The sequence below is a fragment of the Erythrolamprus reginae genome, chromosome 3, assembly GCF_031021105.1.
Source record: "Erythrolamprus reginae isolate rEryReg1 chromosome 3, rEryReg1.hap1, whole genome shotgun sequence".
Classification (NCBI taxonomy): domain Eukaryota; kingdom Metazoa; phylum Chordata; class Lepidosauria; order Squamata; family Dipsadidae; genus Erythrolamprus; species Erythrolamprus reginae.
In genome coordinates this window covers 59767237-59781025 of record NC_091952.1, presented here as the reverse complement: position 1 = coordinate 59781025, position 13789 = coordinate 59767237, and the positions used below count along the sequence as shown (strand labels likewise).

Genomic DNA, 13789 nt, shown 5'->3' with positions numbered 1-13789 from the left:
TTTTTTCCTTCGTTGTATGTTTTTCTTTTTTTTGCACATAGCACTTTTTATGTGTATGTTTTTTCTTTTCTTTTTTAAAAATATTTTTTATTAAACTTCTTACATTTTAAAAATATTTACATTCTGGTTTATGGACAATTATTCCACTTTTTTTGAAATACTTTTCTAGTTTGTTTGTCTCTGGTATTTGTATCAAACGAACATATAACCTTTACATATACAATTTCCACTTTATCTTTTTTGCAATATAACTAACATACAATACTAAAGTTTTAAAACAAATATTCTGTTTCTGTTACTTTGTGATACCTTTTCTTGTGAACTTCTTACTTTCATGCCTTGCTTAAAATGGATTGTTCCTAATCTATACTTCTTTTATCTATTTTCTAACCATTTGTACCACTCGCCCCAAATCATGTACTGTAATAGTCTGTTTTTCTTCATTAATTGCTTTGGTGACCCTATCCATCTCTACACATTCTAGGATTTTATTAATCACACGTTCTTCTGTTGGTATATTGTAGGTTTTCCACATCTGGGCAAATGTTATTCTAGCGGCTGTGATGATATGTAGGATTAGGTATTGCATTTACGGTACTTATCTTGATTTCCTGTAAATATTCCTCATAAGAATAGCTCCAGTTTCATTTCTATATGTTGTTTTGTGATTTCCTCACCCCACCTCCCGATCCTCTGCCAACAGATTTGCTTTGGGGCAAGACCACCACACGTGGTAATAGATTCCTATGTTATGTTTACATTTCCAGCATTCTGGGGATGTATTGGGATATATTCTTGCAATTCTGGCTGGTGGGAGGTGCCATCTGTGAACCATTTTATATATAGTATTTTCTTTATATGCTATGGATTTTGTCATTTTGTAACTTTTATTCCATATACTCTCCCGCTGTATATTTATGGGTTTTTTTCTTCGATGGTGTATTTGGTCTTTTTTTGTTTTTGTTATTTTAAAAGTGATAAACAAACAAATAAATAAATATAACACATGTAGACTGGGAAATTCTGGGAATTGACATCCATGCATTTTAGTTATTGTGGTTGATCACTGTTATAAAAATACCAGCAGTCATATGGTCACCCTAAGGGTAATCAAGTAGAAGGTGAAATTTGTGTCACATGAAATTTGTATTATGTAGACTGTTTTAACTGTTAATGTTCTCCATTGGCCAAGTGGTAGTTCCAGTTTGACCACTATGACCAATTGTTATGCAGAAGTTATGCTCTGTGCTACTAGGCCTTGCATTTTCAGCTTTTATTTGTCTTGGAGGATTAAGTAGGAAAACTAGAACAATTGACTGGGAGTTAGCATCCCCCATGGACAGCTATTATAAGCAACTTAGAGCCAGCATTTTCAAGTATAATTTTTCATGCATAGGCTTACCTTTTATTCTACTATTATAGCATTGTGGAATATCTGTGTTGACACAGGATTCTGTTTAACATATATATGGAACTGCTAGGGGAGATTATCTGTAGCCACGGGGTGAGGAATCATCAATATTGATGATACTCAACTCTAACTTGGCAACTTAAGCAATGCTGTTGATGTCCTGCCCTGCTGCCTGGAGACTGTAAAGAACAGTCTAAATGGGGAACAACAAGCTTCTATGAACTCTGGAAAGAGTGAATGACTTTGGTTTTTATGGATTCCTGAATCTGGGCATTTATCATCTTTGACACTGGATAGGGTATCACTACCACCTATAGACTAGGGGGCAGACTTGAGGATCCTCCTGGATTTGAGAGTCTTGGGTGATGAGCTGGTGGTAAACATGACCAAGAAGACCTTTGTACAACTTTGTGTTATGCACTAGCTGTCCCCACTCTTGGATGATGAGGTTCTGCTCAGCTACTCTTTGATCATCTACTGAATGGATTACTGAAAGGTGCTCTACCTAGAATTCTCTTCAAGAATATCCAGAAGCTCCAACTGGTGCAAAATGCAGCAGCACAAGCAGTTACCTGTGCCTCTACCATGTTACACCTCTGTTCTTTGAGCTACATTTGTTATCAATTTATGTCACGTTTGCTGAAATTTTAAAATTAAGGGAGACTAGGAGGGCACCATTTCGGCCTTGTTCTGGCCTCATCAGCTAGCCACACCCTTACTGGGATTTGATCCGGCAGCTTCTGCCTTGTAAGACAGAGAACTAACCTCTAGGCCACCAGACCTGATCCCTTCAGCTCTGTACCAGGGAGGGGCTATATGTTTTTTATGTCGGATCACCCTGGTATATTGAAGGAACGTTACAGCTCCTTTTTGCCTCTAGGCCTAGAGGCAAAAAGGAGCTGTGACGTTCCTTCAATATACCAGGGTGATCCGACATAACACACACACACACACATATAAAGCTTTCTAGAAAGCCATAAGAGGGGTGATGTCTCAAAGGGCATATCTATATATAAATACATACATATATATGTGCATATATAGCCCCTCCCTGGTACAGAGCTGAAGGGATCAGGTCTGGTGGCCTAGAGGTTAATTATCTGCCTTACTAGGATGGTGCCATCCTAGTCTCCCTTAATTTTAAAATTTCAGCAAAAAACATGTGATACATACATATACATATATATAATTTTTCATCAAACCTTGGGATCTCCTGGTATCAGGGAATCTACACAATGGCTTCATCATGTGTAACATTCTGATTTTGACCTTCTCCCGATCTTGGTTTTAACAATTAGTTTGAATTGGTTTTTATCTGATTGAAAATGTACAAGAGGGAACAATTACCAAATTTTGTGAAGTGCAGTGTGGCTTTGTGCAAAGCAGATTCTTGTCTTCAACAGCTTATGGAACAATATATAAATACAAGAAAGAAACTGTAATAATATAGTGTACCCTGCCTCCCTCTGCAATGCAGAAAAAGCCACCAAGTTGTTCTATATTTATATTCTTCTCAAAATTAAAACCACAGAGAAATAATGTCCTTTCCAATTTAGATTGCAGGAAGGATATTGCCTATTTCAGCAATCCTTCTGTATGTTATTCAGAACTCAGAAGACTGGCATGTAAAGGGGAAAAAGTAGGCTATTACATTCTACTTTTCTATCAGTGTGGAACTGATGGGTCTGTTGAAGTTAAATACTATTTTTGAAATAGCTGTGAATAAACTCATCTAGAGATTTAACACAGTAGAATATATCAGTGTTTGCATATTAAAATATTTGTTTAGTCTTCTTTCTTTGCCTTTCAATTTTGTCGTGTCTTTAAAAAAAATACACTTTCCACACAGAAAGTTTTACAAATTGCTCATATTTCCAGTAATACGGATTTCAAAACAGAAATCTTCTGTGCTTACAATATTTTATTTCCATGATAAAAAAAATGGCAATTTGGCACAGTTTGCAGGGACCTACTTAGAATATAGTGGCAATTCTCACGAACACACAGCTCTGTATCTTTTGCAGAAATTAGACATCACACAATTTTATCTGTAGGCCACCACTTCCACCATACCCAAACATTTATTTCTCCAAAACTATTGCTAATGACGACAAAGATTTGTTTTACTTCAGGAAGGATTTAACAGTTCCAACACATTTACTCTTCTAATACTGTACCAAAAGAAAGAGATGTACCTCCAATATTGTACATAATAGTATATACAAAGTACAGTTGTTTGTTTTGCTTTTTGATTTGACAGGAAAATATATATACACCACATGTAGAGATTGGTGTAGAACAATTGAAAATTGCTTTTAAAATAAAAAAAAAAATCACCCCAAACCCATTACAGTTGCAATTAATTAAAAATGCATTGTGTGGACTTAAACCTGACTTCACAGGATTAGATTTTAACACAAAAACTGAAAATTGCTTCACTGTGCAACTGAACTGTGTTACATACAGTAGAATAAAGACAGTGCTGCCCTTCTTTTTCAAATACATTTGCTTCAGCATTTGCTGGGTTTTGGATTTCAGTCTGTCTTTTCCATTACCTGTTTGCATTTTAAATATATTGCTCTAACTTTTTGGCACTCACAAAGCCCAATCCATGAAGCTCTCTGTGGGCAGATTACTCCCTCCTACTTTCAGAGACAGAGTGAATAAGCAGCAAAACTCCTTTAAAAAAAATCACTAGAATGCTGCTACAGTAATGATGATAATTTTCACTTCACTTGTTTAGAAGCAAAAATGGCCCAAAAGATACATATATATAGATATAGATATATATTTAAATATACAATCTGTTCTTGCAGTGTTAAATTGTTTTAAAAAACTATCTCAAAAGTTTAAATATTTTTCCACCCCATGCTTGCATGATCACCTCAGATGGAAATATCGGTTAAATATTTTTTTTCTTTCCATTTAAGCAAGTGAATTGGAAGAGTTGTTAACGTTTTAAAAAGCAGCTACTGCTCATGCATAGTTATTTGTGCGCGACACAGCAGAGAAAAAGTAGGCTATTTCTCCATGCCTTGTGCAGTCTGAGCATGATTTCAGATTGGCTGAGGTTGGAAACATTTCTGAGAACTGTAAAGCTGTAAGCAATATAGAATGCTTGCTGTGAATAAAATGTATTAGTATTCACTTAGTTGTGGGAGGTTATTCAGCACCATGTTCATGCCAACACTGGGAAAATAACTCCCCATATGCATTGTCTCTTTGAGAAATTACAGCCTAAAGCCACCTCTTGATATTGTATAGGTTGCAAATCTAACTGAAGGCTCACAAGCAGGACAACTAGTTTCTTTTCTTCCTGCTTCTTAAAAATCTTTATTAAACTTCTGTAGTTGCTGAAAGCCATCTTAAACTGTACATTGCTTTCTAGAAAAAGGTTAAGTGGAAATCAATTTTAGCCTTGAAAAGTGTTCAATCTTTCGAGGCTGTGGTCTATCTAGAAAATAAACAAATTGGCTATTAAGGAGTTTGCTTGAATCTATCATGCTCAGATGCTTTCTGGAATAAAGAACAAATCAGAACTTGGAAACTGGTGACTTCAGAATTTACTGTTTTTTAAGTTATTGTCAGGCCTCAGCAATCAAACCTTTCCCTTGAACTACTCGAAAACTGGTGAACACTCACCAAGGCAAAAGAAATATAAAAGTACACTTTTATCTTTCTGATATAATCCAATAGGATAATAAAATTGAATATTCAATGGTATGCAATAATCCTCCCTCAACGCCCTTCTTCAGATAGCAGAGAAAAGCAGGAAAGAGTGATGGTAATTGAGGAGTGGGCTTGTCTGTTTTCCATTAAATTCTAATCAGTGTAGAGAAGATAATAGTGTTTAGCTAGGACAAGGAAGCATTCAGATCAGTTGTTAAATAAAAACTCTCAAGTTAGAAGAGTTTTAAGTAGGCAAGTAAAATTTTGTGCAGCTCTGAATCTGATAAGCAGCCATGATCCTGTAGGAAAAATCAGTCTTTCAGCTAGTCAACTGTTATTCTATGGAGTCATTATAAGTTGCCTATTCTTGAAGGGTCAAAACTGGAAAAATTCCTGCTTTGCTTGTTCTCTTCTCCATATTAGGGGGAAGCCTATTACCTCTCTAGAACAATATTTAAATGAAGAACTGTAAGTAAAACCATGATGCTTCACGCTCACAGTACCAGCATTTTCCAGGGTTTTCCACAATATGAGTGGCAAAAAAGTATTATTTTAGTGTTCAGAATTCTGCTCAGAAAACTAACAGTTAGCTGCCTTTCTTTCAAATATCTGCTTAGGTTATCTTCATATCCAGTGATACTTTTATATTAGACCTGACTTAAAAAGCATGGATCTGGTTATCAACATTTTGCTTCAAAATTCAGGAAGATTTTAACTAAAAATAGCGCAAACCTACAGGTAAGATTCTAAATAAAACATTTTACAGTCAACTTGTGTTGCAAAAACTGGATAATCCTATGTTTACTTTGCAGGAAATGCTACTCGGTTTGATGGGACTTGTTTTCTAATTTTAACTGAATTTGGCTACAAAATATGATAAATGTGATGCATTTGTAGACATCTTATATTGAGAATAATTTGTTACATATTACAAAGAGTTTTATTACAGTAGCTAAAAAGGGTTATTAATGCGTCTAGTCATAAAAGTTTCTGTATCATGGCTTAATTTAGATTACATTGCTTATGGCATGACTTTGTTCATAGTAGCAGCCAAAAACAATCAAAGTTCTTGGCTGAAAGTTCTGTGCTTCATCTGTTCTTGCTGGTAAAAGATTTTCCAGATATAAGTTGCCACTATATATATTGATGGATACTGACAAAATAAACATTATTGTGCCATCCTAATCCTTTCCAGCCATTAGCATCAAAGTTAGAGTTGTGCCAATTACTTTTAAGAAGTCTTCTCTTCTATCCTTTGAATGACACCAGTACTTTCTTCTATGTATAAGTAGAAATAGGAACTTCTAAGTATTTTAAGAATTTCACCAAAGTAAAATGATAGAAATCCATGATTATTAATTAACATACAATCAATGAAGGTTTGTCATGTCAATTGTCTCTTTCTGCAGTGCTCTGCTTATCATCTATCTGGGGAAAGCATTTTGCCTTTGAATGTGCAGAAGCTGTTCCCATGATTTTAATATAGGTGATTTAAGTATTTATATTTGCAATATACATCTCTGTGTACACTTAGATTCCAGTTGAGGGACACTTAATTGTTTGTAAATTGAGAATTCTGCCAGTGTTGAGAGAGAGAGGGTAAACACTGACAGGACAGTTAAATAGACAAAAATTGCTAACTACTACCTGCATAAAAAACACTCTTAATTCACACACACATACATACACAACCCAGTTGGGTAACCGGAAGCTTTCCAGTGGTACAAAGCATGGTATAAACCTAGTAAAAATAAAATGTTATTTGCTTGAGTTATTTTGATTAGTAAAGTTGCCCATCACATTGGAAGATGAGATATGCCTGTGCTAAGGCTTTTCATGTGCCCTTAATTCAAGGGAGACTTTTGGTAGGAATTTGGGGTTTATTAGTATCAGTGTCCCAGAAGAGACATAATACTGATACTCTCTCTGGCCACCACAGGATAAAACCTCCTCCCCATCTATCTTAAAAATTGGCAGCACTAGTGTAATCATTTAAAAAAAGTACTCTAAAATATCCAGTAGCTTTGCCTGAGTGAAACATAATAGGAAGGAAGGAGTTCTGACTAATCCTGAGAGTTAATTATCAGACTGCACTACTCAAGTCTAAAAATTCAAGATGTAGAGGAAATGTGGACACACAAACAGGGAGAAAACAAATTATTCCCCCAAATCCACATGGTTTGATTTTATCTCTGAGATTGTGAGGTCTTTTACAGGCAATTAAACAGGGAGTGATGGGGGAAGTAAGAAAATCAAAAGAAATGATCAGTTTAAATATTAGCCATAGTTTGAAAAAAAACCCTACTGTCAATTTGTTCACAGAATTATTTTTTTAAAACTAACTGTAATCATAAGAAAAACAAGCTGGAATTTGAAGTCTAGAGCATTAAACGAACACATTTCAGTTCTTTATCTCAGCATCAGTTGACAATTGGAGAAGTGGGGTAAAATCCATTTTAATTCAAAACTTAGTGTTTAGGATGATCCTATCTTGATTAGGAATTTATTTTCCAATAAATGAAAACAAAAGTCTGTGTCATTTGTTAGAATTTGGAACCACTGTCCATCATAGAAAGTATCATATTAAGCTGATTCATTGGATCATCAGTGAAATACTTGAGGAAAGAGTAATCCACCCCAGAAATATGATGCACGCCTGTCTCAAGACTGTTGATTTGCTTAAATTTAGGCTGCTAATTATATCTCAAACACATAGCAGACTGAATTAAAAAAACATATAAGGAGGGTGAGAAAGAGTGAGAAAAACAAAATGAATTGCAATAGCTTGTTTAAATTTTTAACATTTCTTCTGTTTGTCTGCTAGATCCCTACAAAAAAAATAATATTTGGGTTTCCTTATGTTCTGGAAGCACCATGGAAATATATACAGTAAATAGGAAGTGTTTTATGTGTGCGAGATCACATACCTATTCTTTCTCCCATAAGATTAGTTTAACTTTAAATGAACATATATGTCTGTATATAAAAACATGCCTTATTAGCCCTGGACTACGCTTTCCAGGCACATTTCATAAGGATTTTCAACCTAGGATTGAAAACACTGAACCTAGTGTTTGAGAATGGATATGCATGAAAAGAGACCAAAGAGAATGGAAAATTAATGCAATTTGTAGCACTATGGAGGACTTCAGTCTTACGCAAAACCCACTTAGCCAGTGGCAACAAAAGCATCCATCAATAACAAACACCTTATTGTTTTCCCTGTAGTGGTTGAAGCAAGAAAATCCTTTCTACCAATTTCCAAGTCATGTGGTCATCGAAATGTCTCCCAGCGACAAGACACTTGAACAAGGCATTGATTAGTTACCAGTAATAAGCTAATTAATTGTGCCTTTCCCTCATTGATTTCACAAGGACATCAGGCTTTCTGTCTCAGGTTACACAGACTTTTGACACCCTAGTAAATGCCAATGGGGGTGTAATGCAAGGCTTAATTAGCTGGATCTTTCTTGGTGGGAACATTCCTGACACTAGTAACTTATGAACTAATCTTTAGTAGAAGTTCAATACTAATTAAATAGAAATTGTAAGGTCTCCTTAACAGAGTTCCCTAAGCTGAAACAAAAATGCTGTATTCACAGTAGGCTTTTCAATTTTACACAGTACAAGACTTGTCAGTAGACTGTTGAGAGGCTGAGGCAACTGCAGCGCTTGAGGAGTTTGTTTTGGGAAAAACTGCTGGCTTTGGCCTAGTGGCTGGAGGTTTGACCTGGGCAGCCATTTTGACAGATTTTGCTGGCCTGAAGGCACAGGGAATGTCGCTTGCCGTGCTGGCACTCCGCTGAAAGGCTGGTTCTGGGTCCTTGAGGATTTGAGTATGCAAAGGGCTGGAAGGCTCAGAGGTGGGTGCAACTACAGGGGACATTTTCAATGGCTCCAGCGTATCGAGAACGACATCTGGTGTGTGTTTCACATTGCTCTGCCTTTCCAGCTCCCGCAACTCATTCAGAGCAGAATTCATAGTAGCTTCAATATCCTGCAAAAAGAAAAAAGAAAAAGAAGTTGGATGTGACAAGTAGAAGTTGGCTTGACCATTTTTCTATAGTGAATAGGAACTATGAAGCAAAATGGACAGTGGTAGACACAAAGGCATGGAAGGACTTGGAGTCAAAATTAATCTCCTTGGCAAGACTAGTATCATCCTTGCCTTGAAACTAGAAAACTGCTAATATCTAAAAACCTATTTCTTAGGGTTTTAGATGGCAGACAGCTTAGTTGGCTATACAGGTTTTCATATAGTTTATATAAGTGAACTGTAGCTATTTTCTCTGAACTTCATCAACATTCTCAGTCCCATTTTTTAATCCTTGAAACTAAAGTTCAGAAAATAAGTGAATGCCATGGTTTTACTCTGATTCTAAATTACGATGATTTTAAAATGGTAGCTTTTTTTTTAAAAAAAAGCTTTTGATTAGTAAAACCACAGCAGCAAAAAATCTTGAACAGATTATAACAGAAGTCAGAAGGGCATAGTGATCTATATTTTCCTCAATCTATGAAAAAGGAGAAATTACCCACATTTTGAGTATTTTTTATCCATTCCTTTGGTATACCAAGCTGAACCTTGAGAGTGCTGAGATTCCTGAAAAGAATGGAAACATGCTTAGCTGCATGCTAGCTTCATGGTTAATGGTGGTATTCCACTTTGCATCTGGAGCATGGCGTATCTCAGCATCTCCTCATTGATGCTACATATTTTATGGCATTTTAAACATCCATAAGCTCTGGAGATGTATGAAAAATGTTGCTCATGTGACACTTGTCTCTTTCTGTGGTTAATGCAAGAAATAATGCAAGAGACAAGTAGGGAAATATGTCTGGCCAATCTCTTCTTTTGTTTCAGTTTTAAGTTTACCAATTTACTTAGCATTTTAGCTATGGATGTGGGCTTGACTGGCATAATAGATTTTTGGACAGCTGAAATGATTTAACATTTCCATGACTCATAGTTTGGCTATAACATTTAAGTTTCTTCATAGATATTTTAAAAGGCACTCGGGGAATTAAATCAGTCCAGGAGGAGAAAGAGGAGGAAGCAAAGACAGTAACCCAATGCCTCTGACTGTAGTCTGAAAAGATTTTAAAGCAAAATACAGATCTCTGAGAGATAGTGATGTCAGATGAAAGATGAGTATCTTGCAGAGTTTGAAATCAGACCTGAGAGAATATGAAAGGGCAGCTATAATTTAATGTAATATTTTTTAGTTTACTGATCAGATTCCTTTATGGGAATGATGAATTACATTTTGGCAGAAAGAGGAGAAAGGATAAAAGCAGATTTTAATTGAAAGCTAAAAGATATAAGACATTAAAAGCTTTGTAAAGAGATATCAAGGCAACAATATTCAAGTATATGGCAAGAATAAAACACATTTGTGAAGAAGAGAACCATATCAGATATTACCAATTAGACTACAGAACAAGAAATATAGAAGTTGATTCTTGCCCAGGTTGGTAAAAACCCAGCCATAATATCTACATATTTGTTGGACAACTTCATAGAATCGGAAATGATGTTAATATAAATTTTGGCCTGTAATTACATGTTTTTGAAATAAGTAATAGAAGAATACATGATTAGTATAAAGTTATATCCCACTTGTCATCTGCTTATATCTTTTGCTAATTTTCAACATTTCAGTGTAACTCGATAAGAATAACAAGACCTTCTTATATTTAGATTCCATCCCTCAAGAATGGCATAAGACTCTACTTGACCAGGTGCATCTAGCTTATCTCAAAAAAAGGTTAAGCAAGGTCAGAACTGTTTAGTACTTGGATGACAGACCTCAAGGAAAACCCATTGGTTGCTGGCTATATTGGGAAGTTGGGAAAACATCCTGAAAGAAGGTACTGTGATGGTAAGCCACTTTTATATTGTTGCAAAGAAATTACACGAATGTCCTTCATAAACTTGCTCAAAGCCTGCAAAATTAGGCAGGAAAACAATGACATGAAATAGGTATAGAGGAAGTTAACTGCTATGGCTTAGTCAATTAAATATAAGTACTGCTACTATCCTAAAACCTCCTTTTCTGTGTGCTGCCTTTTAAAATATGACAACATTATGACTTTTCCAGTATAATTTCAGTTTTGGAATGCGTTGCTTTGCACTGCAATATTCTCATGTTTTTTTTATTTTTTTTTACAAACCTATCACATATTGGAAAAAGAAAAACTGGCCAAAAATCCAAGCATAACTGAAGAAGAAACAATCATGAAAACTTACTCTCTATGTGCAATATCAGTAAACTTCTGTGCTGTTGTTTATGGATACTGGAAGTTTTTTAAAAATTCCATCTGCTTCTGTATTGCTCATTTCTAATGACTTTAAAATGTAGGCAGAGCTGCTGAAAAGAACTAATCAAACAAAATTGGATACAAAGCCCTCCTGATGAGTTTAAGATTTTAAAGCATTTTTATATTGGCTTGTATCTCCTGCTGGACTATTTTAACCAGAATGCTGGACTATTGACCTTTTATGAAAGCAATACATCAATAGTGAAGAAAAGGCGAGCCTGATGTTTGTGCACGTTTTAAATCTGGCTTCACCATCCAGCTTGGGAGAAAGTTCCAGCTAAGAGACAAGGTATTTTCCTGTGTGGGCTTGGTTTAAATGTCTCAGCGTCCATATCCGGTCACAGCTGTGTATACACACATGCAGAGAATACCAGCCCATCGTTCTGCCAACAGAAACAAAGAGAACCCTTTGTTCAAAGGACAGCTTCTTATCACAGACAGACACTGAGAAACAAACAAAAAATAATTAGAAAAGTCCTAAAAAACAAGGCAGGTGGCTGTTCTTCTAGACAGTCTTCTTCTAGTGTTGTCTTATGACTTTCAACATCTAACCTGTCAAGAACACATAGAATTTACTACAGTTTGAAAACAATAACAAAGAAACCCCTATTTTTCTAGCCCTTTGTGATCAGAGATTCAAATGCTGTTGGTATAAAAGATGCTGGAATCTTAAAAAGGCGTATCATTAAGAAGTGGCTCAGGTTCCATTAAGGTTCCCAGATGATTTATGAGAAGTAAAATGACACAGTAAACCTTTATGAATAACAGTGATCAGAAAGCCATGGATTGAAGAAATAAATCAAATTTCAATTCAAATAGTTATTCTACAAAATAAGAGCAACTATACTGGTGAAAGTGATTATGATACTACTATGGATTTCATTCCCTTACTGTTGGTCTCATTAGGGCTTTACTTTATTAGCTCTAGAAAACTAGAGAAAGTATGCAAAAAAATTCAGATCTATTTACATTTAATTTTATTAAAGTAGATTGCATAAATGATAAGAGATGATTTTGGATTATATAGGATAAAATTCAATTAAAACATACACTTATGTAAATGTAAGATTTACTGAATTTGTTTATAGGTAATTACAGCTCCGTGATGTTAAATATTTGAGTGATGTAATGAGAAAGAACTGATTTTCTGTTTATTGGTGATACTTTAGTTAAAGAGAACAGGCAAATATGGCCAGTTTCCTCAACAGTATTGACCATGAAAACTTTTTCTGTTGTATTCTGTTATATTACATCCAATAGTGAACATATTTTTAGCATTTGGGTTTGCCTCCAGAAACAGAATAAGCTTCTCCCAAAGTTTAGGAAGTTACAAAGTTCTCAATAAAATATGTACGTCTATATTTAATGGAGATGCTTTCCAGCTCACGATATGGGTCTTTTCTAGCCTCCTTGAATCTGTGAATATTATCATACACAGACAAAATGTAGTAATTGTTTCATGCTTTGGGGACTGATTAAACATGCAGCAATCACAAACTGAGCTGATGTTTTAGAAGTGAAAAACAGACTTTCATTTTTTTTTAAAAAAAACTGTAAAATATTCAGATTTGAATTTGAAATTCAAAATCAAAGGTTACCTCATAATTCAAAACTTGACTTGTTTTGATCACCTCTAAGGGGACGTTTCCTGATCTGAAGCAAATACTGAAGCAAAATATACATTATTGACATCAAATAATACTTGTTGCCCGCATCAAAATATTCAGAGAATATCTGGAAAATATTTTGCGTATTCAATGAATGTAATGAATATCAACATCAAACTCACCAAAGAGATTTTAAAATGATTGCATGAGATGAAAGAATCAATTTGGTACTCTTTGAAGACCACCCTGGCCTAGAATTTCATTACCTGTGCAATGACTTCAGGATCCATGGGTCGGTGGTTATTAAAGCTCTTTGACCTTCCTGCAGTCACATTCTTCCGGATATGGGGGCTATCTATTCTGTTCTTCAGAGAGGCATGCCGACTGAGAGAATTGAGGCTCCCGTGGCCGCTGATGGAGAATGCATCTGGGACTGGTACATCCTTTGGGAGGCTTTGGCTCATAATGGGTTGTGAGGAAGGACGAGGACTAGCTATAGCTCCAGGTGGTATGGGTTCCCCCAGTGAGCTGGGCAATCCATGGCTGTCACTCTGACGGAACGCTCTTCGTATACTCCCTGACTCAGGCTTCTTTCTTTGTCTGTCATTGTAAAAGCAACACAAAAATGTATCTTTCAAACAACATGGATAGAAATAACTTCTGAGCAAAGGCAATTTCCGAAAGGAAAGAAAGTTGCTAAATAAGCATTCTGCAGAAACTACTTCTTTACTGTAGTTGTTAACATTAGTTGTAACATCCAGACAGTGTGTGTATTAATTAG

General features: G+C 35.5%; 1 protein-coding gene across 7 annotated transcripts in view; it reads right to left on the bottom strand.

Moving 5' to 3' along the window:
• Positions 1–3314: 3314 nt before the first annotated feature.
• SRGAP2 (SLIT-ROBO Rho GTPase activating protein 2) overlaps positions 3315–13789 on the bottom strand; it is a 236130-nt gene continuing 225655 nt past the window's right edge. For 4 of the 7 annotated variants that reach the window (XM_070745533.1, XM_070745535.1, XM_070745534.1 and 1 more), the window contains exons 22-23: positions 13275–13608; positions 3315–9077 (exon numbers count right to left, since the gene is read on the bottom strand). In XM_070745533.1, the coding sequence (XP_070601634.1) occupies positions 8697–9077; positions 13275–13608 (715 nt within the window). In that variant the 3' untranslated portion in view covers positions 3315–8696. Of the gene's footprint in view, positions 9078–9619; positions 9684–11761; positions 11785–12999; positions 13067–13274; positions 13609–13789 lie in introns of those variants that run through there. The other 3 variants (XM_070745537.1, XM_070745540.1, XM_070745538.1) reach the window with 3 other exon arrangements.